Consider the following 23576-nt stretch of genomic DNA (forward strand, 5'->3'; position numbering starts at 1 on the left):
TGAGGTCAGGAGTTCAAGACAAGCCGGCCAACATGGCGAAACCCCGTCTCCATTGAAAACTCAAAAATTAGCCCAGCATGGTGGCATTCGCCTGTAGTCCCAGCTACTCAGGAGGCTGAGGCAGGAGAATTGTTTGAACCTGGGAGGTGGAGATTGTGGTGAGCCAAGATCATGCCATTGTACTCCAGCCTGGGCAACAGAGCAAGACTCTGTCTCAAAAAAATAAAAATTAAAAAAATAAATAAAGTAGCCTCTAGCCTAAGAGAGCTTGAGGTGTGAATCTACTGCTTTACTTTAAAGTAAGCGCAGTAAGTGTGGGGGCTGCGGGGAGTATCCAGGAGGAACAATAATTTCAGAGGCACTAGGTCTCTTCATGTCCTTTACCTCTGCTTACAGCAGCAATATTTTTACTCAGACTTCCTGTTTCTGGAACTTGCCTTCTTTTTTGCTGTGTTTATACTTCCCTTGTCTGTGGTTAGAGAAGTATAAAGCCCTAGATCTAAGCTTCTCTGTCTTCCTCCCTCCCTCCCTTCCTCTTCCTCTCATTCATTTCATACACACTGGCTCACACATCTCTCTCTCTCTTTCTCTCTCAGAATGACAATTCTAGGTACAGCTTTTGGCATAGTTTTTTCTTTACTTCAAGTCGTTTCTGGAGAAAGTGGCTATGCGCAAAATGGTGAGTCATTTCTTACTTTTCTTATGGATTTTGGATTATCTGTAGCATGGTTTCAGGCTACTCAGTTCCCTAACAGACCTGAGTCAGGCACTGGGTTGGAGTGGAGTTTGAGAATTTACTACATATTCAGTCATTTTTTTAAATGTTCTAACCACCATGACAGGGGGCAGGAGGTCAATACTATGGGTGGTTTATAAGACCTCAGAGTTCTCAAGAAGGAATGCATTTCACTCCCAAGTGTAGATCTTAAATGTTGGAAGATTCCTCTGCCCTTACAAAAAGAACACTCATGTAGATGCTATGACTGTGCTTGTAGGAAAATGTCCAAAGTCATTTTACCTTGTCAGGAGATGAAATTGGATTCATTTTGTTTGACTTTTTAAGAAATCCTGAAAGCACAACTTTCAGGATGAGATAATGTCCAGAAGCAATCAATAGCTTTGTCTGCGTTGACCAGTGCTATACCCTCAACACCTAAATCAGTGGCTAGAATATGGTAGACATCCAATAACTTTTGAAAGTGTTTTCAAAATAGTTTTGAGAGATTTATGTGAGATTTTAAGTAAATAACTGACTAGAGAAAGATCTAAATAAGTTTACTCATTGCAATACACTGAATTGCCTCTACACCAACAAATTGGTCATATATAATGATTCTCTTTGGGATCTAAAAAACTTAATACCAAGAAGCCAACCCTGCCCATATATAAACACATTGTAATTATAACAAAACTAGACAGAAGCGTCTAACAGTAGCAGGAGGCATGTGGGAATTTAGACAATCAGCTTGCTCCTGCAAATTAAGCCCTTTCACTTCAAGAGTTAAAGAGTATTTGCCTGTAGACAATATCAAACACATCAGCCTAATGACTCAGCTTATATATTTTGAGTCATGTAATTACAAAGGATGGAAATCCCTAGAATTTTCTCATTAAGGGGATTGTCAGAGAGTTTGACGTTTTTTACAGTGTATGACTCACTTTATGGGGGATGATCATTATTCTCTGCTAAACATTGCCTTGGATTTCCACAAAGACTGATGTGTGGCAGGAAACATAAATCTTACTCTCTTTGGTGTCGTCTATACTCACTATTTCACCATGGTGATCATACTATTTTTAAAATATATAAGAATTCTAGTTGAAAGCTGAGTTTTCACTTCAACTTTTTAAGTTTCAGATTTTTTAGAAGATGTATAATTACCCTATTCACATGATTACATCAAAATACTTCCCAGTTTGGGGCATAAGGAATTCACATGCAGTTGCTGCTTGTCGAAAGTTGTCAGTTTTCTGATCATCACAAGGATGATCAAGAGAAGAAAGGTATACTTTTTAAAAATCCAAATCATTTACACTATTAATCAACTAACTCCATTCAGTAGGAAGAAGACTTCTAAATGACACTGGCTTGCCTATGATACATATTCCACAAAATTTAAATTTTTATGGATAAATATGTCTAGATACCTATTTAAATATGAATAATATTAATTATTGAGCATTCAAAGAATAATAGATTAACTCATTATTCAAAAGCTCCATGTAATTTCAAAACCATAGTGATTATAACACCTTCAATTGACATAAACTTTTTAAAGAGACGCTCAAATGTTTCATGTACATTTTCAGAATTAGAATTCTTATTTTACCTTTTCATTACTTATTTCTCAGAAAATGTTATACTCATAGCTAATCTCTATTAAATCCTTACTGTGTTCTAAGCTGCCTCTTTGTATATATCCATTCAGTGATTGCTCATAGCGTGAGTTTACACATTAGAACACATGTTTTAGAGAAGTTGCCTACCTGACAGAGGACCACAGATAGACTATGCAGACAGAATTTAAATGCACATCTGTCCAGCTCTGACGCCACAGGTCTTAACCACTGTGTACATTACTACTCTTAGCCAAGAATTTTTCAGCTCGTGTCATGCAGAATATTCTCTTTGTGAAATGCCATCACATTTTATAAGTCACTGAAGGGAATTTTTCTTGGTTACAAAGGAACTCTGCCCAGTAATATCTACTGAAAAGTCAGTGAGCTGCTTCCTAAAACACAGCCATTTTAGGTGCAAGAAACAGGGTATAAATGGCTTGTTGTATGTTGTATGCTTTGCCAGACTGAATGGAAGTGGGAGTCCTTTGTTTTGTGATGTGGGTGCTGGCATCTGCTAGAGTGTGCTGTCTCTATTGAAGAATCGTGAAGACAAAGCTGGCCCACAGGATGTCTGAATCCAAATAATAATGTATGTTCTGTGTATAGGATTGGTGGAAGAGAAAATGTCAGGACAGTGTGAGGAGTGCCATGTAAAGTCAGAACCACCGCATTTAGAAAGCTACCACTGCACAGGGAAGAAATCTAAGTCTACAAAATTAGCGGGCTGCCTCTCATTATTTCATGCTCTCATCAGAAGGAGGGCCATATCCTGCTGAAATTACATAAAGAGTTTTGCTGGTGGCAGAGCTGTGAGCTGGATGGATTCTGGGAATGGCCAGAAAGATAAATGCCTGTGGCTGTGAGCAGCACCCACACCTATGGTCTAGCTAGGACTGTTTGAGATTTGTTGCTTTGACTGAACCAACCTGTCATTCAACTGGTTGGTCCATTCGCAATCAGCTTTACTAACTTTCCCATTTTCCCTACTGAGTTATTTAAGTAAAGAAAGTGCTGTTCCAACAGCCCTTGATCTCTGGGACACTCAACTGGGATTCGATTTTAGTATATTCTGTTTCCAGTGTAAAGCCTTGGAAGCATCTAATTTCTAGTACCAGTGAACCAAAAATACATGGATGCAGTCCTAGGCTCACACTTGAGCACTCTGAGAATGGCTTTGCTTGCTCTGGATTTTCTCAGGTCCCAGTGGTTGTACACTTTCTGACATATTTATTCCAGCCTCACTTTGCTATCATGTAAAACATACATAAAAAATGTAGATTTCATTATAGGGTCTACAACTCAGCTTAAGAAATCAAATACTATGTGTGACAGATTACACTTTCCAAAAGTGATAGCAAAAAAAAAAAAAGAAAATTTTTGGTTCCCCACTTTCTTCCACAATCCTGCTAGAATCTATAAGATACTCTGTCTATAGAAGAATCTATAAGAGCAGAAGCAGTATGTAGAACATTCACAGGAAGTTTCACCAAATCTGAGTCCTGCCAGATCTAATTTTTTTCCTAACCACATTTGTCTCAGTCAGTAGCTTAAGATAATGGAAATAATCAGTGCCACTTTTAGTTGGGATGCCTTTTTAGGCAAGGGAAAGTGACCTCTTAAAAAAGCAAAATTCTGACTGCAAGATAGCTATCATTGTCCTTCATTTAAGAAAAAAAAGATACTAGGGAGGGAATAAATTATGATTTGTAATAAAGTCAAAAGTGAGATTAGGTAGCATGGGGATAATGGAAATAAAGTGCCTCTTCTTTGAAATGTAGGGACAATCAATGTAACAAATGTAGTAGAAGAAACTCCAGTTTAAATACAGAAAAAAAAAAAAATGTGTTCAGTGCCTCTGGTTCTTTAACTCAGAAATATTTGGCGGTTACTTACTCATTATGATGGATTTTTTTTCTATTGGAAAACTCTGTTAGCATTGAGCATTTTTGGGTTTTTTTGTTTTTTGTTGGTTGGTTGGTTTTGAAGCATTTTTCTTGTCTTCGCCCTTGGGCTTTCCTTCCTTAGATAATACATAATCCATTACTACTGCATGTCTGCCACGGAGTCTGCTATTTTATTAAGGTCATGCCATATTTCAAAAGGATGCATTTATTTGTTTCATTAACAGCTGCATGTTTGTTCCTCCCCAGGAGACTTGGAAGATGCAGAACTGGATGACTACTCATTCTCATGCTATAGCCAGTTGGAAGTGAATGGATCCCAGCACTCACTGACCTGTGCTTTTGAGGACCCAGATGTCAACACCACCAATCTGGAATTTGAAATATGGTGAGGGATGGTGGTTTTAATGGTTGCTTAGGCATCCTCTGTCTCTCTTTTCATGTGCTCTTTTTAATAGCTGCAAAAGAAAGAATATGTGGCCTAATTAACAAATGTTAGCATCTAAGGAATTCCCAACAGCCTCCTGAAACTGCGTGTCCTTCACCATAAACACTCAGGCAAAGCTCCTCTCATGGTCCAACTTTCAGATCCTGAGGCTCAGTCAAATGACACTCTGGATCTTGGGGATCCCACATCCCTCCCAACTTCATGTCAGAATTTAAAACCTGCGTCTCCTACAACATGCCTCGCCAAAAATCTATTTGCCCAACATGAGACAATCCAGTGTCTTCAAGTTGCATCTGAGAGTTAAACTGCCTTGTTTCCAATCCCAATACCAGTGCTTACTAGCTTTTTGACCAAGAGAAAGTTATGTGATATATCTATGCCTCAGTTTCCTCACCTGTAAAATGAGATAACCTGCCTCACAGGAAGGTGGTGATGGTTAAATACTTTCATCATTTAAATCATTCCAAATAGCCAGTGAATAATGAGTAATAGGGAAGCAAGATTAAATTATAATTCTGTGAATATTGACCTAACTTCTACCATCTTGACACAATTTGATTTCAGATGATCCTCTCAATGTAAATTTTCCAAAAATCCACAGGAACAAGTTGGCATTGTTTTCACAAGGTCTCACAGAAAAGGCAAAGAAAAAGAGTCTTTGATTTGAAAGTTTACTAAAGGTCTCAGGGAACTTTATCTTCTCCTTCCACCATACGTCATCTCTTCTTGCCAAGGGTTACTATCTCTGGTGATTTGAGACACTACTCTAACTTGAAATTCTGATGTGAGGCTATCTCCAAATTCATATCCGAATGACCTAATTTTTACTTAGTGTCCTAGTGAGCAAAATAAATCAAGATCCACCAGTAGTAATAGAAGGCTTCCTACATTCCATAGACACTGAGACAATTCTCCATAGTCCATAGTCCAAACAAGCCCTGAATTCCTGTTTATGTTAATTTATAGGAGCTTCCTGCATCTATTCATTGCAGCGCTTCCTGCTGCAGTCCTTAGATAAACATGCTCTTGGACTTGAGTAGTGTACTGGGTTCTCCATCTGCCTCTGTTCACTTCCCTAACACATTTTCCAGGAATAAAATATGTAGAAAGAACTGGAACCAGTTCAGTGTCCACAATCTAGGCTGGAAATGGATTGCCCTAAAACAGCCGAACAACTCATTCAAACAATGCACTCATTTTCATGGGCAAATCACTCTCCCACACAGAGATTTGATATTGGCTTTTTGGCTAGTGGGCTGAGTGTTCATCCTGGTTTCTCTTGGCCAAGCTGAGGTTGACCTTTCTGTTTACTTTCATTCACACCATATTTGACCACTTCCTTGCCCACTTGAACACACTTACCCTTTAACATGTCTCTTGATTTTTCCTGTCATATTGTAATTGCAATCTGTCCAGAGCCTCCTCTATTTGGGTTTTCCAATTGGATTCAGGTATTTCAGTTGGAAAGGGACTGCCTTAAGAAATATTTTCAGCAGAAAAAATAAGTATGAGCTCTTTAATAGATTAACTCCTGGATTTCAGAGCCCTTAAAAGGATGCCCAGTTTCACAAGACAGCCATATGGTCATCCTTGATTGTCCATTGCTCATTAATTTCATTCTCAAAAACATGGGAATGAGCTGAGAATACCATTTTATATCCCCCTTAAATTCCCAACAGTGCTAGAAACTTGCTACAGGTTGGGGCCTGTAATTGGATATTTCACACATACTTTCCTTACAAATATATTCTATACTCAGGGATTGAACTAAAAGTTACTGTCCTAGCTTCTCTACAACCCATGTTTACCTAAAATTCAGAAATGGGACCCCGCTCCCAGTCTCCCCTTCTAGATTTATTTATCAAATCGTGCCAACATTACCATCTTCAGATCTTTCCACCTGGTGTTTGTCCTAAGCTTATTCCCTGGTATCTGTCTACCTTACCCAAAAATTCAGTTTTAATTTTTATCCTGTTCCAAATGGGAAAGCCCATCTACCCCAACAAGGAACACAACTCCCTAGTAACTTTGAAACACACACATACACACATACTCTTTAAAGCCTAAACAATTGCATACCCTAAAAGATAGCAGTTAACAAAAGTAACGATTTGGAAGAACAGTTTTAAGGAATGTCCCCAAAGTAATCAATATATTTTACCAGTTAATTAACTTAACATTTCTTCACCAATCTCTAGTTTTCATGACTGTAGGAGCTTAACCAGTCACTCTCAGACCACAATAAACCAAAGGTGAAAGATTCTGTACCTAAAGCTGGGGCACTCTCCCCTGTGTTTAAACTCCTGGCCAGCTCACCCGAAGCTAGACAACCATGCTCTTCTTTTTGTGCTGAGTCCAGGAGCTGTTCTTGAAAGGACTCATTTGAGCACATTTAGAGAAGAGTGTACACACATCCAGTTCACCAAGGAAAACCAACACACATTGTAGGTTGTAGGTAATAAAAGGCCTCCCTAGAACACACTCCTTAGGATTTAAACAAAATTACATCTGGTTAATGGAAAGAATTCTTTCATATACGCAAACTTACCCAGAGGAACTTTTCTGCCCAGATCTTCACTTCCAATTTGACCCAGTTATGCCTCTTTAGAGCTATTTGGCTGAGCTTAAAGAGCACATAGGAAAAACAAATTGGTAACTGTGTTTATCACAGAAGAGGAAAATTAAATTTAGGGTTAGGAAAAGAAAATAACCCTTGGATTTTACTTTTATTCTATCTTTACAATGAGAATATATACCTTTGTTACTTCTTTAATGTTTACATTATTTATTTATTTTTGTTTACTTTCTTGTTTGATTACAATGGATTTTAGGGGTAAAATTTATGTGTGGTAAATGCACAAAACTTTAGTGAGTTTTGAGAAATGTCTATGACATGTAGCCATTCCAACAGTAAAGATATAGAACTTTTTTTTTCCCTAGAAGGATGCTTCATATTCCCTTCCAGTCAATCTTCATATCCCAGGAGCAATCATAATTCTCAGTTCTATTACCCTTTGGTTTTTGCCAGTTTCTGATTGTTCTTATTAATAGAATACTCTTTATTCTTTTCTATTTTCTTTCATTTAACATAGTGTTTGTGAGAGTTAGCTATGTTGATGTCCATCTCATAGCTCATCTTTTCAATTGCTGAATAGTAATTCCGTTGTATGAATATATCACAAATTTTTAATTTTTTCTCCTCTTGATAAATATTTGTGTTTTTTCAAGTTTGAGACTATTCTTTTTTAGGTTGCTGTTCACATTCTTGGACAAATCAGTTTGTGAATATGTATTTTCATTTCTCTGGGGTATAAAACCTCAGAATGGAATTGCTGTGTCATAAAGTAAGAGTGTATCTAAGTTTATAGGAAACTGCCCAACAGTTTTTCAAAGTGGTTATACCATTCTACTCTCCTCCCAGCAATGCATGAGAGCTACACATCATTTGCAACATTTAAGTTTGGGATAGTATTTCACTAGACTTTTAATTGCATTTCTCAAATAACAAATGTTGAACATCTTTTCATATACTTGGTAATTTGCATGTCTTCTTTGGGTTAGAATCTGTTAAAATCATTGAGTTATTTGTCCTTTTATTATTGCTGGATATGAGTTCTTTATATATTCTGTATACATTTCCTTTGTCAGATAGATGTATTGCATCTATTTTCTAGTCTGAAGTTTGCTATTTTATTTTCTTAATGGTGCATTTTACTAAGCAAGAGACGTTTTTGTCTTGATGGAGTCTAATATATCATTTATTTTCTTTTATATGTAGTGCTTTTTGTATCCTTGCTAAGAAATCTTTGCCTACTCCCAAAATTGGGAAGACATTTTCTTATGTTTTCTTTTAAATGTTCTACAATTTTAGCCCTCATATTTAGGTTAATATCCAACATATAATTAATCCTATATAGCTATGTGGAACTAGGGATTATATTTTCTATACATTTACTCAACTGTTTCAAAGAAATTGGTTGAAAATGATGTGCTATGACTCCATTGAATTTATTGGGTGCCTGCATTTAAAAATCCATTAACATTATATGTGAGTCTATTTCTGAATTCTCTATTCTTTCTATTGGTCAATTTACTTATCCTTATGCCAGTACTAAATTATTTTGATTATCATAGCCTTATACTAAGTTTGAAGTCGGGTTTCTGAGGCTTCCATTTTCCAGTGTTGTTTTGGCTATCATGGGTACCTTGTATTTCCACATAAATTTTAGAATCAGCTTGTCACTTTCTTAAAAAATTCTGCTGAGATTTTGAATCATATTATATGGGCCATTTTGGGGAAAATTTCATGTTATCAATATTGAATTAGCTAGTCCATAAACATAGCTCTCTATTTATTTAGATTTCTTTTAAAATCTGTCAACAATGTTTTGTCATTTCTAGTGCAAAGACCTTGAACATCTTTTATTAATTTTATTTCTAACTATTTTATGTATTTATTTACATCATAAATTGAAATATCATTTTTAATTTTATTTTCTAATTGTTTGATGCTAGCCTATAGACATATAAACTTACTTTTGTATCATAGCCTTGATAACTCACTTTATTCATTTCTGTAGTTGTATTGAATATTCTTTACCATTTTCCACGTGAATAAACACGTTGTCTGTAAATGCTGGAAGTATGTTTTCCTTCTTTCCAATCTGGATACATTTTATTTGTTTCTCTTGTCTTATGCATTGGCTAAAACCTCTTGTACATCACTGAATAGAAATGGTGAAAGTGGATATTCCCGTCGTGTCCTGGTCTTAGGGAAACAATTCATGTTCACAATTTCAGCATTAAATATGATATTAACTGTATGCTTTTGTAAATGCTCTCTATCGGGTTGAGGAAGTAACTTCCTATTTCTTATTTGCTGGGGGTTTTTAATATGAATAGATGCATTCATGTTACTAAATTATGCTTTGAATGCATCAGTTGACTATAACCAGGTTATTTATGTCTTCTAGTCTGTTAATGTGGCAAATTATATTGATTAATTTTTGAATGTTTAACCTGCTTTGGTTTACTGAGATATGCCCTACTTTGTCATTATGTATTAAAATTAATGTGTTAGTATTTTCTTGTAAAATTTTGCTTATACATTTTGAGGGATATTTGTTTATCAGCTTCTTTTCTGTAATATTTTGGCCAGGTTTGGGTACAAGGATTAAGCTAGCTTCAAAAAATAGGTTGACAAGGGTCATTCCTCCTCTAGTTTCTAAAAGAATTTGTGTCAGATTGGCACTATTTCTTTCCTTATACATTTGATAGAATTTACCAGAATATAACCCTCAGGCATAGAGTTTTCTTTGTGGGAAAGTTTACTGATAATAAGTTTAATTTCTTTGACAGAAATATAACTCTTGAAATATTCCGTTTCTATGTGGGTCAGATTTACTAATTTGTGTTTATGAAAACATTTTCATTACATCTAAGTTATTATATACATTAAAATAACATTTAAAATTTCCTTATTGTACTTTTAACATCTGCATGTTCCATAGTGATATCTCCTCTTACATTCCACATATTAGTAATTTATATCTTTTGTTTTCTTAACCAGTCTTGTTAGGGTTTATCAGCCAAAATTACCTACGAAAATCCCTTACGTTACCCATCAAGTATATGTGATATTATGTATATAACCCTTTATACTATGTTATCATTTTCTTTAACTCTTTTTTAATAAATATTTTTATGACTCTTATTTCTCACATATATTCCTATGGAGCAGCAAAAAAAAGCAATTACCTTTCTACCTGAACAAAGCATTTGTGTTCCAATGATCAATTATAAAAAAATACAGAAATGTCCTATAATTTTATAAACATGTTTTGACTATTTCATGTTCAATTGCATCTAATTGTAAGTAAATCATCACTAAGTATCATAGCAGCAGAAAGCCATATGATTTCAATTCATTATCTCTCATTCCTGAACATGCCCCCACTCACCCACCCACATACCTATGAGCAGAGTTAAAGTCTAACATACATCAATGTGCATATGATACTATTCCATTGTATATAGGAACTCCTACCTGAATCAAGACATATCTCCTTTTTATTCCTACAGTGGGGCCCTCGTGGAGGTACAGTGCCTGAGTTTCAGGAAACTACAAGAGATATATTTCATCGAGACAAAGAAATTCTTACTGATTGGAAAGAGCAATATATGTGTGAAGGTTGGAGGAAAGAGTCTAACCTGCAAAAAAATAGACCTAGCCACTATAGGTAAGAAGTTGTATATAAGGGTATGGTTGTCATTTTGGGGATACCTGAAAACACTGTGTCTGGACATTCTGTAGGTTAAAAGTAGACAAGTAGTGGAAACAATTGGCAATAGACAATAGCTAATTCCCTACTGGAAATTTTTTTAATAAATGAAAATTTTAAAATTTGTACTTTCCTGCCATGAAAGAATTCTGAGGATCTTCAAACCCACCTGTGAAAGAGAGTGTTTGTGCAAATCTACATTAAGAGTCTAACTGGAGCTGGGTTTCTTGTCATCCATCCACAGGTGTCCTTTCCTTCCTTACCTGTTCTTTCCTTCCTCACCTGTCCTTCTCCTGAATTCCTTGTGGTATTCTCCCCAAATCCCCAAATAAGTTTAGCTAACTTGTCAAATTATTTTTAAAAGTATATATGCCTTCTCTATTAGTCAGAGTTTTCTAGAAAAAAAAAGGGAATCAATAGGAGAATAGATAGATAGATAGATAGATAGATAGATAGATAGATAGATAGACAGATAATTGACAGGAGAGATTTCTATTAAGAAACTGACTTTTGTGGTTGTGGGAACCGGCAATTGCAAAAATCCATAAGGCAAGCCAGTAGACTAGAAATGCAGGAAAGAGTGCAGTACTGAGTCTAAACTCCACAGGGCAAGAAACTCAAGCAGATTTTCTGTATTGTACTCTTGAGACAGACTTCCTTCTTCTTCAAGGAACCTCAGTCTTTGCTCTAGAGGCCTTCTACTGATGGGGCGATGCCCACCACATCATGGAAGGCAATCTACTTTACTCAAAGTCTACTGATTTAAATGTTAACCATGTCTAAAAAAATACCTTTAGCATTCCCTATTCGAGCCCACTTCAACACTCAAAAAGAAAATTAAAGGTAAGAGAGCAATACTCATTAAACACAGGAAAGAGTGAGAAACCTAGCTCAGCTTTGTCTCAGTTTTGTTTCACTAAGATGGTAAAATAGAGAATTAAAGCAGAAGTCCATGTGTGAACAATTAACTTGTGAAAAAGCAAATGTAGTAGAAAAGAGACATTAGGCAGATGGCTGTGCATGTTGGTCACAGACATGACAAGTGTGGGTCCTGGTTAGTGGCAGAGGACCAGGGATGACAACAACAGGGTATCTCTGAGGTTATGAAAAAGTTGGGTTCTGATCATTTGGAGATGAGGCCTCTATGGATAGGGCACCATATCCAAAGTTTCACCATTTACATTGCAAATATACATTCACTTCTCTGAGAGTGAGCAGAGAAGGCAAAGGTTCTGAGTCTTCTGACAAGGTCCTGGAGCATCAGAGGAGAACCCATTCTTACAAAACTCCACACCAGCATGCAAGCACTTACATGCACACAAGCACTAACAACACACCAAGAGCCTCCAGGTGACACCTGCCACCTCCAAATCCCCATATCCCACATGCTTAATGCACTTACAGTCTCCATCCCCCAGAAGACTGTAAATCTGACATGCCTCATCCGAATGGCAAGGGGAAGAGGTACGGTACACACACTGCTGATAGCACAGGCCCCTTTGGAAGGGGTGGTGTGAGTCCCTTGGGGCTATGGAAAGCACCCCTGGACAAGCAGGATGAGAGGTGGTGGAGGCATGTCTCACAGTAGCATCTCCTTCTAGGTCCTAATGGGACACTTCATTAATGGAACTACCATTTAAGTGAATTTAAACTGGATGCTTCTGATTGAGCCCCAGAGCTAGCGCTCCCCTGCCACCACCTGCACCCTCACTTCCCCTTGTTTAGGTGTCTCCCAACCCAGTAAGGCTGAAGAGGGAAGCTTCCTGCCTTCCCACTTCTCTGGGCAGAGTAGATTGATATGATTGTTCAGATTGTACGAGGATGTATTCCCTCTAAAATATTGCTTGAAGAATGAGCCCCTTTTTCTAATTTGCTGAAAGAAATCATTTGGGCTTGAGGCAGAACTGTCCAGAGGGCACCAGGACCAGCCATTGTGATATGTAACAAGGTAGAGAAACAAAAGTTAAATGAAGAAGAGTGAGCCTCAGAATCAAAGAAATGAATTTGAATCCCTTTAAACCATTTTACAGGGACCTGAACATAATTAACTTCTCTGAAATTCAGTTTCCTTATCGATATGCTGGGGATAAGTGACTGTTGTTTGAAGACAGCATAAACAAAGCATGCAGTACTTAGGAGATGTGTTCTTCCTTTAATTCCTCTATTATTAAAAGATGGGCACGGGCCAGGGGCTTCAGCTCAGAAGGCCTTGTTGAGAATGGAATGGAGGGCAGGAACCGGGGAGAGGGGCAAAAGCATTGCCATCATTCTCTGTTGGGCTGTTCTCCACCCACCGCCTTTCCTCCTGCTTCCCTCTAGGTCCAGGGCATCTTTCCTTTTGATAAACTTCCCTTTTATAATGCATCCAAGGGTGAAAAACGAAGTCACTACTTTTTTGCCTCTAAGGCAAAGTAGCAGAAACAGGCAGTCACCACTATGAACAAGTGACTACAACAAGAACTGGGCCAAACTCTGCATTTTATTGGGCTGGCAAGTAGCTCTAAATCCCAGCTCACACTCTACCGAGTGAAAGTTTGATGAACCCACATCCTCTTGTGAACAACTGCGCCCGAAATCAGTCATGCAAAAAGTAGCACCCCCATCCCCAGCCAGCTAACTTCCCAGGCTGTGATCAATGAGCAGCCAAGAGGCCAGGACAGGGAAGTCTCAGGACCTTTCTAGGAAATCAATACCTTTCTCTGGGTTTGTTCTACCTGAAGTAATACTGATCTCCCTCCAGCAGCTTGGCATGTGTAGAGCATTTGATCCTAACAGCAACTCTGCAAGGCAGGAAGGCAGTAGGAGGAAGCCCACAAGGAATTAAGGCATTCCTTCATCATTGAGGCAGTGAGACTGACAGAGGGGACCCCCTGAGGCCACTCTGGAAGGTCTTAGCCAGGGCTAGGATGCAGACCCTTCGTGTCACTGTAGCTGAGATGAGGTGCAGGGTTCACAGCATATAACCGAATTTTATTACAAGAATGAAGACTCAGAGTTTAAATACTCCTGCTTTGGGGCTCATTAGTAACAAGTTCTCCAATATTCAAAAGCGAAGAGGATGTGTTTTAGTGTAAAATTAACACTAGCTGCTGTAACAAATAAGCCCCCAAACATATGATATCTCAAAACCGTAAGTTTATTTCTCACTCACATCAGAGTCAAAATGGATGTTTCTAACCTGCAACTGGGGCTTCTCCAAGCAGTATTCAGGGCACTTTCCATCCTGTGGCTCCACCGTCTGTAATGCAGGACTCCAAGTAGTGGAAGAGGACACAGCCAAGGAGTCACATATGGGTGTGTGTCTGGGCCAGGATGGAAGTGGGTGTGCATTTCTTCTGCCCACCTCATTCACAAGGCCACACCCCACTGCAAGGGAGGCTGGAGAATGTGGACTGGATTTAAACCCAAGAAGAAGAAATGGTTTTCTGAATAGTTGGCCATTTACTGACACCAAAAGGGTCAAAGTGATTTGCAGAGGAGATGAATTTTAAATACTATAATTATTTCCTTGGCTGCCCTTTAGACAGAATTTATTTCTTTTTCTTTTCCAGTTAAACCTGAGGCTCCTTTTGACCTAAGTGTCATCTATCGTGAAGGAGCCAATGACTTTGTGGTGACATTTAATACATCACACTTGCAAAAGAAGTATGTAAAAGTTTTAATGCACGATGTAGCTTACCGCCAGGAAAAGGATGAAAACAAATGGACGGTATGTAGTTCAGTTACGTTAATAAAATAAAAACTTATCAATGTTTTCTATTTTGTTGGCCTAGTGGTGCATTTCCCCTGGGAGGACCCAACAATTTTGCTTTCAAAACCTACCTTCTACTGAAAGAAGCTCCCAATATTGGCCCCACGAAAACCTGGGTCTTCCCTGGTGCATACTCTTCTAGCTCTGGTTATTTTTTCTGCTCTAATTTTGGTCTTCAGAATGTTTCTACATTAGTAAGTTGGATAACAATAAAGATTGAGGTCAGATTAATCCTCTGTATTCAGGGGCCTCAGAAAGTATCATATTTAGTGCCGCTTTCATAGGCAAATCTGGCAAAAATGTTTATCTGGTTATGATCACCAAGTCATAGCCACATTCTCGCTTATGGGATTCATGGGACCAGCATGAGGTAAGGAAGAGAGGCATAATGTTTGTCTTTGTTTTGTTTTTTATTTTAAAGCCCAAGGTCTTTGTTGTTGAAGTAACAGCTTCATTTTTCTTCATAATCAGGAGGGTTACTTAGATGCTCTCTTCATGATTTGTTGAGGTTGGAATGATTTGGCAGTCCCTGAAATTTATTTTGGGGAGGAGGTGGCAGAAGAGTGGAGTGTACCAGGTTATGAGATTTCTGTTAACCCACCAGCCTAACTTCTGTTCTTTCTGCACCTTAGAGACGAAGAGGAGAGATGATGATTTCTCTTTCTTAAGACCTTCTTATTCTTGCTGTCCTCTTTTTTTCAGGCCAAGATTGGCCTTGTTTGTTTGCAGTATGATGCAAGATGCCACTTGCATAAATGTAACTCCTTCCCCAAACCACTTGCTCCCTCCTTCTACTTACCTACCCCACCCTTGATCCTGCCATCTTTCATTATTCATGTGAAAATTGCATCAATGGAAAAGCAACTTAGTGGAGAAAGGAAGGATTATGAATAAATGCTTCCAGGACAATTAGTTAACTAAAAAAAAAAAAAAAAAAAAAAAAAATTTTTTGAGACGAAGTCTTGCTCGGTCATCCAGGCTGCAGTGCAATGGCACGATCTTGGCTCACTGCAATCTCTGCTTCCCAGGTTCAAGCAATTCTCCTGTCTCAGCCTCCCAAGTACCTGGGATTACAGGAACCCACCATCATGCCTGGCTAATTTTTGTATTTTTGTAGAGCTGGGGTTTCACCATGTTGGCCAGACTGGTCTTGAACTCCTCACCTCAGGTGATCCACCCACCTTGGCCTCCCAAAGTGCTGGGGATTATAGGCATAAGCTGCCACGCCGGCCAAAAATTTTTTTAATTAAAAAAAATTATGATAAATGCCTAGCCGCCTTCATATAACAACAACAAAATAACAGATGATTTAAGGAAATTATATAAAAGTGAAACTCTAAATAAACTAGAAAAAATATAGCCAAATGTTTACATAATCTTGACATGAAGAAGAACATTCTAAGCATCAAAGCTGTAGAAGGAAGGAAAGGATTGAGACATGTGACTACATAAAATGTAGAGGCTTATATATGTCAACACACATAATAATCAAAAATCAAAAATGCAAATTTAAAAGTAGGCTTAAATTGCCACATAAACAGCTGATAGAGGGTTAGTATCATTAATAGATAACAAATTCCTATAATTCATTAAAAAATCACAATAGAAAAATGAGCAAAAAATTTGGGAAAAATCTCATGAAATACGGAATAAATTCAATAAATACATCAACATGAACTAATTATCAAATAAATACAGATATAAATAACAATGGACTGCTTTTTATCTATCAAATTTACAGAATTTTTTTTATCTTAAAGATAATACACTGTGTGGGGGAGGCTTTTGTCTCTATATCACTATTCACAATGTAAAATGGCATCTTTCTGGAAAGAAATGATTCCTGCTCAGTAACCTAACCTAACCTTTCTTCTCCCTTTGATATGCGAAAGGATAGAGAGAAAAGAAGAAGATACTGAAGTGTGGAAAGGGAGAGCCTGGGCAGTGCCTAACTCACCTGAATAAGACCCACCATTTCACTCTCCTCCTAGACCACTCACAACATCCTTTATAAGCTCAGATTCTGTCCCTAATCTTGCTGTTGACTCCTTTATATATCAGAGCTCCTTATTCTAACAAATATGAGACAACCTTGAGAGAATGCTTATGGGACTAAAGGAATCCCACTTGAAATGATGTGGGAGATTTAGGCAACACCTCTTTTCCCATCCTAAGAATGTAACTGCACTCTACTCTCTAGCATGTGAATTTATCCAGCACAAAGCTGACACTCCTGCAGAGAAACCTCCAACCTGAAGCAATGTATGAGATTAAAGTTCGATCCATCCCTGATTACTATTTTAAAGGCTTCTGGAGTGAATGGAGTCCAAGTTATTACTTCAGAACTCCAGAGATCAACAATAGCCCAGGTAAGGAATGGTGGTAGAGTTTTTGTTCCCCCAGAGTGCTTTGCATGTCAAAGTGTGGGAGCAAGTGAGAGGAAGATTGTTGAAACTAACCTGCAAAATAGGACACCCCTGGAGGGCATTCTTACACTTTCTTTGGAGAATGACTTGCCTGCTGTCTTCGCCCCTTTTGTAAAGAACAAAGAAGCAGAGGGAGCGGGGTCCTTATTACCTGAGAATTAGTACAGGCCATCTGTGTTCCTGGAAGCTGCCACACATTTTGAACAAAATCCCCACCCACTACCTCCAGTTAACCAATTTAGCTTGGGACCCCAATGGTTGCAGTCTTTAAGGCCCCTCTAAGAAGCACCTTTATTGGTGTCAGGTATGTGGTCAGGTGTGGCTGTCCTGTATCTCCTTTTCCAGAAGGATGAAGATGTCCTTGGGACTGGAACTGAGAATGTCTAGGAACTGAGACGTCCCCTCCCTAGAATTTGCAACAGGGGTGAACCTCTCTTTCATCAACTCCTGCTCTGGCTTCTTTCCATTGGTAGAAAGTTCAGAAGGGAAGAGAGCATTGGTACCTTTGATGCTAAATCACGTTTACATTTCAAGTGGCAGATGCTCTAGGCCTGGTCACCCAAGTCAATGCCTTTTAAACCAAACTCCCTCCATAAAGCTGTCACATCTTTCTGTTAACTCAAAAGCAACTTTCAGGAAGTAGTAAGTCGGCCCACATTACTAAGTAAATGCAAAGCATCCTGAGACCCTACCCTCACTGCATGGCTACTGAATGCTCACCACGATCTATTCTTGCTTTCCAGGGGAGATGGATCCTATCTTACTAACCATCAGCATTTTGAGTTTTTTCTCTGTGGCTCTGTTGGTCATCTTGGCCTGTGTGTTATGGAAAAAAAGGTGACCTTCTTCAACTAATAAAAAGGGTGATTGTGTGGGATCACAGACAGTCAGAGCTTGAGTCCCATTTATTGATGAGAAAACCACAAAGGGGATTAAGGCATTTCACAAATTTAGTGCCCAATATCCCTATCTATCCTCAGTGAATTTCCACAGTTAATTTCATAAGAGTCAAAAATGTATAAACTGGACATTAGGCAAACCCTGTACCCAAAGTAAGAATTCTGTAATGCAATGTTTCCCAAGCTTTTCTTCCAGTATCTCTTAAAGGTTGCAGAAGCCATCATTCATGGCAAATGCACAATGCACTTGAAGTCTTGACTTTAGGCATATAAATTCATGGGATTTTGTATTCTAATCCATGCTAAGACTATGTTTGTTTCATCGTAAAAATGATGTTTTAAACATGCACTTGTTAAGTTACTTACTATACTAGGAGAATGCCCTTGGCAGAAGGCTACATATCCCCAGGATTACAAATACCTTAATTTGAAAAGTACTGCCTTGAAAGTACTAAGCAATTTCCCTGGGCAACTTGAAAAATATTCCCCCACTTCCACAAAAATTAGCTGCCAGAGTTGCTGTCAGTAAAGGGAAGGAATAAAAAGACAACACTTAAATTGGAAGTAAACAACGGGGTCAAATTGTACTTCATAGCTCCACCAAAACTACCTCCTTGCAAGCTTTGATATTCCTTCCCTCTAGGGCTTTTTCCCAGAGGTATATTATTGTCATGTCTTGTTCACAGAATGGATTGATAGCAGTGGTCTCTGGTCCAACCCCTCCTTGAATTGATAGGGCACCGAGGCCCACAGAAAACCAGTCCCTTGACCATGGTCACCCACCTAATTGTGATAGAGCCAAGACTAGAATTCTGTTCTTCTGATTCCAGGCTTAGAGTAAGTGGGAAGACTCAGTGTGCCTGTGCCCTCTGCCATTCACTTCATCTATCAATGTTCTCTGATTTCAGAATTAAGCCTATCGTATGGCCCAGTCTCCCTGATCATAAGAAGACTCTGGAGCATCTTTGTAAGAAACCAAGAAAGGTGAGTGCTTTTGGTGCTTAAAAAGTATTGTGTTGGCAACATCCCAGTGGTCAAAAATGATATTCCAGGACAAGGAACAGTTGAACCTCACCTTTTGGTATTTAATGCATCCTGTAACTGGGGCCCCTCCTAAGACCCTAGCTGCAGTAGGGAACTGAAATAAGATACACATCTCAGAACTTCTGGGCTCCCTGGGGCTGGAGGTCATAGCCAGTGGTAACTTCAAGTCTTGAAGTGTCTCAGAAGCTCCAGAAGCAAGGAGTCCATTGAGGAATATGCAGGTAATTCTGTGACATTCCCTGTCAGAAAACTCTTTAGACCTACTCTGGAACTGAACATTTGGTGGTGTGTCTCTCTGGTGCCATCTTAATGCCTTCTCTGCTTTTTCCGTGCAGAATTTAAATGTGAGTTTCAATCCCGAAAGTTTCCTGGACTGCCAGATTCATAGGGTGGATGACATTCAAGCTAGAGATGAAGTGGAAGGTTTTCTGCAAGATACGTTTCCTCAGCAACTAGAAGAATCTAAGAAGCAGAGGCTTGGAAGGGATGTGCAGAGCCCCAGCTGCCCATCTGAGGATGTGGTCATCACCCCAGAAAGTTTTGAAAGAGATTCATCCCTCAGATGCCTGGCTGGGAATGTCAGTGCATGTGATGCCCCTATACTCTCCTCTTCCAGGTCCCTAGACTGCAGGGAGAGTAGCAAGAATGGGCCTCATGTGTACCAGGACCTCCTGCTTAGCCTTGGGACTACAAGCAGCACCCTGCCCCCTCCATTTTCTCTCCAATCCGGAATCCTGACATTGAACCCAGTTGCTCAAGGGCAGCCCATTCTTACTTCGCTGGGATCAAATCAAGAAGAAGCATATGTCACCATGTCCAGCTTCTACCAAAACCAGTGAAGTGTAAGAAACCCAGACTGAACTTACCGTGAGCAACAAAGATGATTTAAAGGGGAAGTCTAGAGTTCCTACTCTCCCTCACAGCAAAGAGAAGACAAAATTAGCAAAACCCCACTACACAGTCTGCAGGATTCTGAAGCATTGCTTTGACCACTCTTCCTGAGTTCAGTGGCACTCAACATGAGGCAAGAGCATCCTGCCTCTACCATGTGGATTTGGTCACAAGGTTTAAGGTGACCAAATGATTCAGCTGTTTTTTTTTTTTAAGAGGAAATAATGAAAGAGTAAAGAAAATGAATGAGGAGTGAGGGAGGCAGGAAGAGAGCATGAGGGGAAAGAAAGAAAGGAAAATAAAAAATTATAGTTGCCATTATTAGGATTTAATATATATCCAGTGCTTTGCAAGTGCTGTTGTGCACTTTGTCTCACTCCATCCTGACAATAATACTGAGAGGTGTGTGCAATTACTATGACTACTCACTTTTTAATAGATCATTAAGTTCAGAACTAAGGAGTTAAGTAACTTGTCCAAGTTGTTCACACAGTGAAGGGTGGGGCCAAGATATGACGGCTGGGAGTCTAATTGCAGTTCCCTGAGCCATGTGCCTTTCTGTTCACTGAGGACTGCCCCATTCTTGAGGGCCAGGTCTCACTGGGTGTTCTTAGATAATTTATGATCCAAACTGAGTCACTTTGGAAAGTGAAAGGGGAACTTACATATAATCCCTCCAGGACAATGAGCAGAAACTAGGACTGCCCCCAGACAAGTGTGAACATACATGTGGTTGCTTAAATTAAAATGATTATGAGAAAGAAAGAGGGGGAGAAATGGTCTTGTGGGTGTGAAGTCCCATGACCAGCCATGTCAAGAGAAGGTAAGGAAGGCAAGAAAAAGCCATGAAGCCCATTTGATTTCATTTTTCTGAAAATAAGCTCAAGAGGGAATACATTAGAAACTCACAATTTCTCCTGTTTGTTACCAAGACTGTGATTCTTTTGCTGCTACCACCCAACCACATCCATCCGTGATCTCAGAGGAACATGTCACTGACCCTGGACACGGGTACATTTGATGAGTGAGAGGAGGCATGACCCCTCCCATGTGTATAGACACTACCCCAACCTAAATTCATCCCCACATTGTCCCAAGTTCTCCAACAATAGATGCTGCCACAAACTTCAGGGAAAAAGAGTTATAAGTACATGCAATGAGTGAACTGACTGAGGCTACATTCTTGAAGATACATAGAAGAGACATATTAGTGCTTGATATTTATCATCTTACCTTTCTTGGTCTAGATTGACTTACAATGACTAGCTCAAAGTCAAGGCAACTCAGTAATGTCAGCTCAGGGAAGTGCAGCAAACCCCTCTCCCAAGGCCTTCAAACCCTGGTTGTTCACAGAACCACAAAGGGCAGATGCTGCACAGAAAACTAAAGAAGGGGTCATAGGTTTAGGGTTTTGTTTGAGATTTGTTGTTATTGTTTTCCGCTTTGAATTTTCTTCTTTGTTCTGTTTTCACTTTATTTAGGGGGACTAGGTGTTTCTGATATTTTAGTTTTCTTGTTTGTTTTGTTTTGTATTGTCTGTGAATGGGGTTTTAACTGTGGATGAATGGACCTTATCTGTTGGCTTAAAGGACTGGTAAAATCAGACCATCTTATTCTACAGGTGAATGTTTTACTTTCCGAAGTGCCCTCCTCTGCACCAGCAGTAATAAATACAATACCATAATCCCTTAGGTTTGCCTAGTGCTTTTGCAATTTTCAAAGCACTTTGATAAGCATTCCTTCCACCTCCTTGATAGATATTTATGGAAAGCCTGCTACATGTTAATCATAGTGTTAGGCACAGGGGACCTAAAGACAAACGAAAGGATGGCATTCTGCCTCATAAATTACAAAACCTGATGAAAGTGACAGTTTGGTAAACAAATTATTGTTATATTATAAAATGCTATAAAAGAGGCATATTGAAAGTGCCCTGTTGGAGACAGGGCAAATGCCACAAAAATGATGTAAATTTCCATGGAGGAAAAGTAGAATCTGCCTGGTTTGTAGGCAGCAGAAGACATTTTTCATCAGTGGGCAGGTGTTCTTTACCTTTTGTAGAAATGGGAGTCAAATCTCAAATAGGAGGCTCCACAAAATCTCATGCCAAACCTAGGTCTCTGATACCTTATTCACAGAGGTTCTTTGAAGTATTTATTGTTACTTTCTTTGACTTACGGGAAAATTGGGACACAAGAAGACAGGTAAACTACCCAACCTCACACGTTAAGTCAGAACTGGGAGCCGTGATTTTGTATCCTTGGTATAAATAGACCATCTCTTGAAGAAATGAAGAGATGACCATAGAGAAACGTCGAGATATCTCCAGCTCTAAAATCCTTTGTCTCAATGTTGTTTGGCATATGTTTCATTGGAATTTAGTGTCTGAGCATCTGTCTGTTACTGTAGTATTTAAAATGCATGTATTATAATCGTATAATCATAACTGCTGTTAATTCTTGATTACATACCTAGGGACAATGTGTAATGTAAGATTAGTAATTCGTTCTGCCCAATCTCCTTTCAGATTTTATTAAGAAAAAAAATAAACCTCCTGATCAGAGACAACGTATTAATCAGAAGTGTAAACTGCCAGTTCTATACAGCATGAAATGAAAAGACAACTAATTTGGTCCAACAACCATGTCTGGGTCTAGGGCACCGTGGCTTATTCGGCTGATTTCCTACCAGCCTTTGCCTCTTCCTTCAGACAGTGGTTTCCATGGGAATTTGCTTCAGAAAAGTCAACTATGGGCTGTTTCAGAGGTGCATACCTGTGTTTTCTTAGCTCTTCTAGAGGGGCTACAAGACTTGGAACGGGTCAGGAAGAATATGTGGTAGAGCTCCTGGAAATGATGCAGATCAGGAGGCTTTTTTGTCAGCTCCATGGTTTATTGTTGGGATTATTCTTTAAAATACCCATTGTTCACTACAGTGAAGATCTCTGATTTGACCGTGTATTATCCACATGCATTACAAACATTTCGCAGAGCTGCTTACTATATAAGTGTACAATATATGTAACCATCTAATATTTAATTAAATGCTGTGGAACTGTTTGTGGCTGTGTCTGTCTTCTCTGGAAACTGTGGCTAGAGGGATTCCCAGAATGGACCACACGTCTCTTCAGCCCCTGAAAACTCACCCCCCCCCCATGTCCATGGAAAAAATTGTCTTCCACAAAACCAGTCCCTGGTCCCAAAAAGGTTGAGAACCACTGCACTAGAAGACAGCCTGCTAGTAGTTAAGTATCAATTTGTCAATGTATTTAACAGAGAGAACAGAGTGTTGCTTCACTCAACAGGTGGTTCAATGGAAGCCCTGCATGGACACCTATTTCACTTGGTATACCTAGTCCCTACAGTGTGCAGAGTAGTGGCTGGAGATTAGGCTTGGAAGAATTGGTGGGGGCCAATGATTAGGCATTTGGCATGGCAGTCTAAGAAGTTGTCATCTATTCTGCAGAAAATAGAGGTGCTTGGCAGGATTTTAATCAGGAATGTGATGTGAAATATACATTTTCTGTGCATATGTGTATCAGGTTTTAGGAAGGAATCTTAATTCAGTAGGATATAAATATAAAATAATTCTGACA

At 39.0% G+C, this 23576-nt stretch overlaps 1 protein-coding gene across 1 annotated transcript; it reads left to right on the top strand.

Moving 5' to 3' along the window:
* The first annotated feature begins 477 nt into the window (after positions 1–477).
* On the top strand, positions 478–23040 carry IL7R (interleukin 7 receptor). The gene is made up of 8 exons (XM_023216522.2): positions 478–679; positions 4491–4629; positions 10771–10928; positions 14522–14679; positions 16922–17090; positions 17891–17984; positions 18955–19030; positions 19426–23040. Exons 1-8 carry the CDS (start codon positions 598–600, stop codon positions 19927–19929), a joined length of 1380 nt encoding a protein of 459 aa, XP_023072290.1. The 5' UTR covers positions 478–597; the 3' UTR covers positions 19930–23040.
* Positions 23041–23576: the final 536 nt, after the last annotated feature.

Source organism: Piliocolobus tephrosceles, chromosome 4, assembly GCF_002776525.5.
Source record: "Piliocolobus tephrosceles isolate RC106 chromosome 4, ASM277652v3, whole genome shotgun sequence".
In the NCBI taxonomy this organism is placed as follows: domain Eukaryota; kingdom Metazoa; phylum Chordata; class Mammalia; order Primates; family Cercopithecidae; genus Piliocolobus; species Piliocolobus tephrosceles.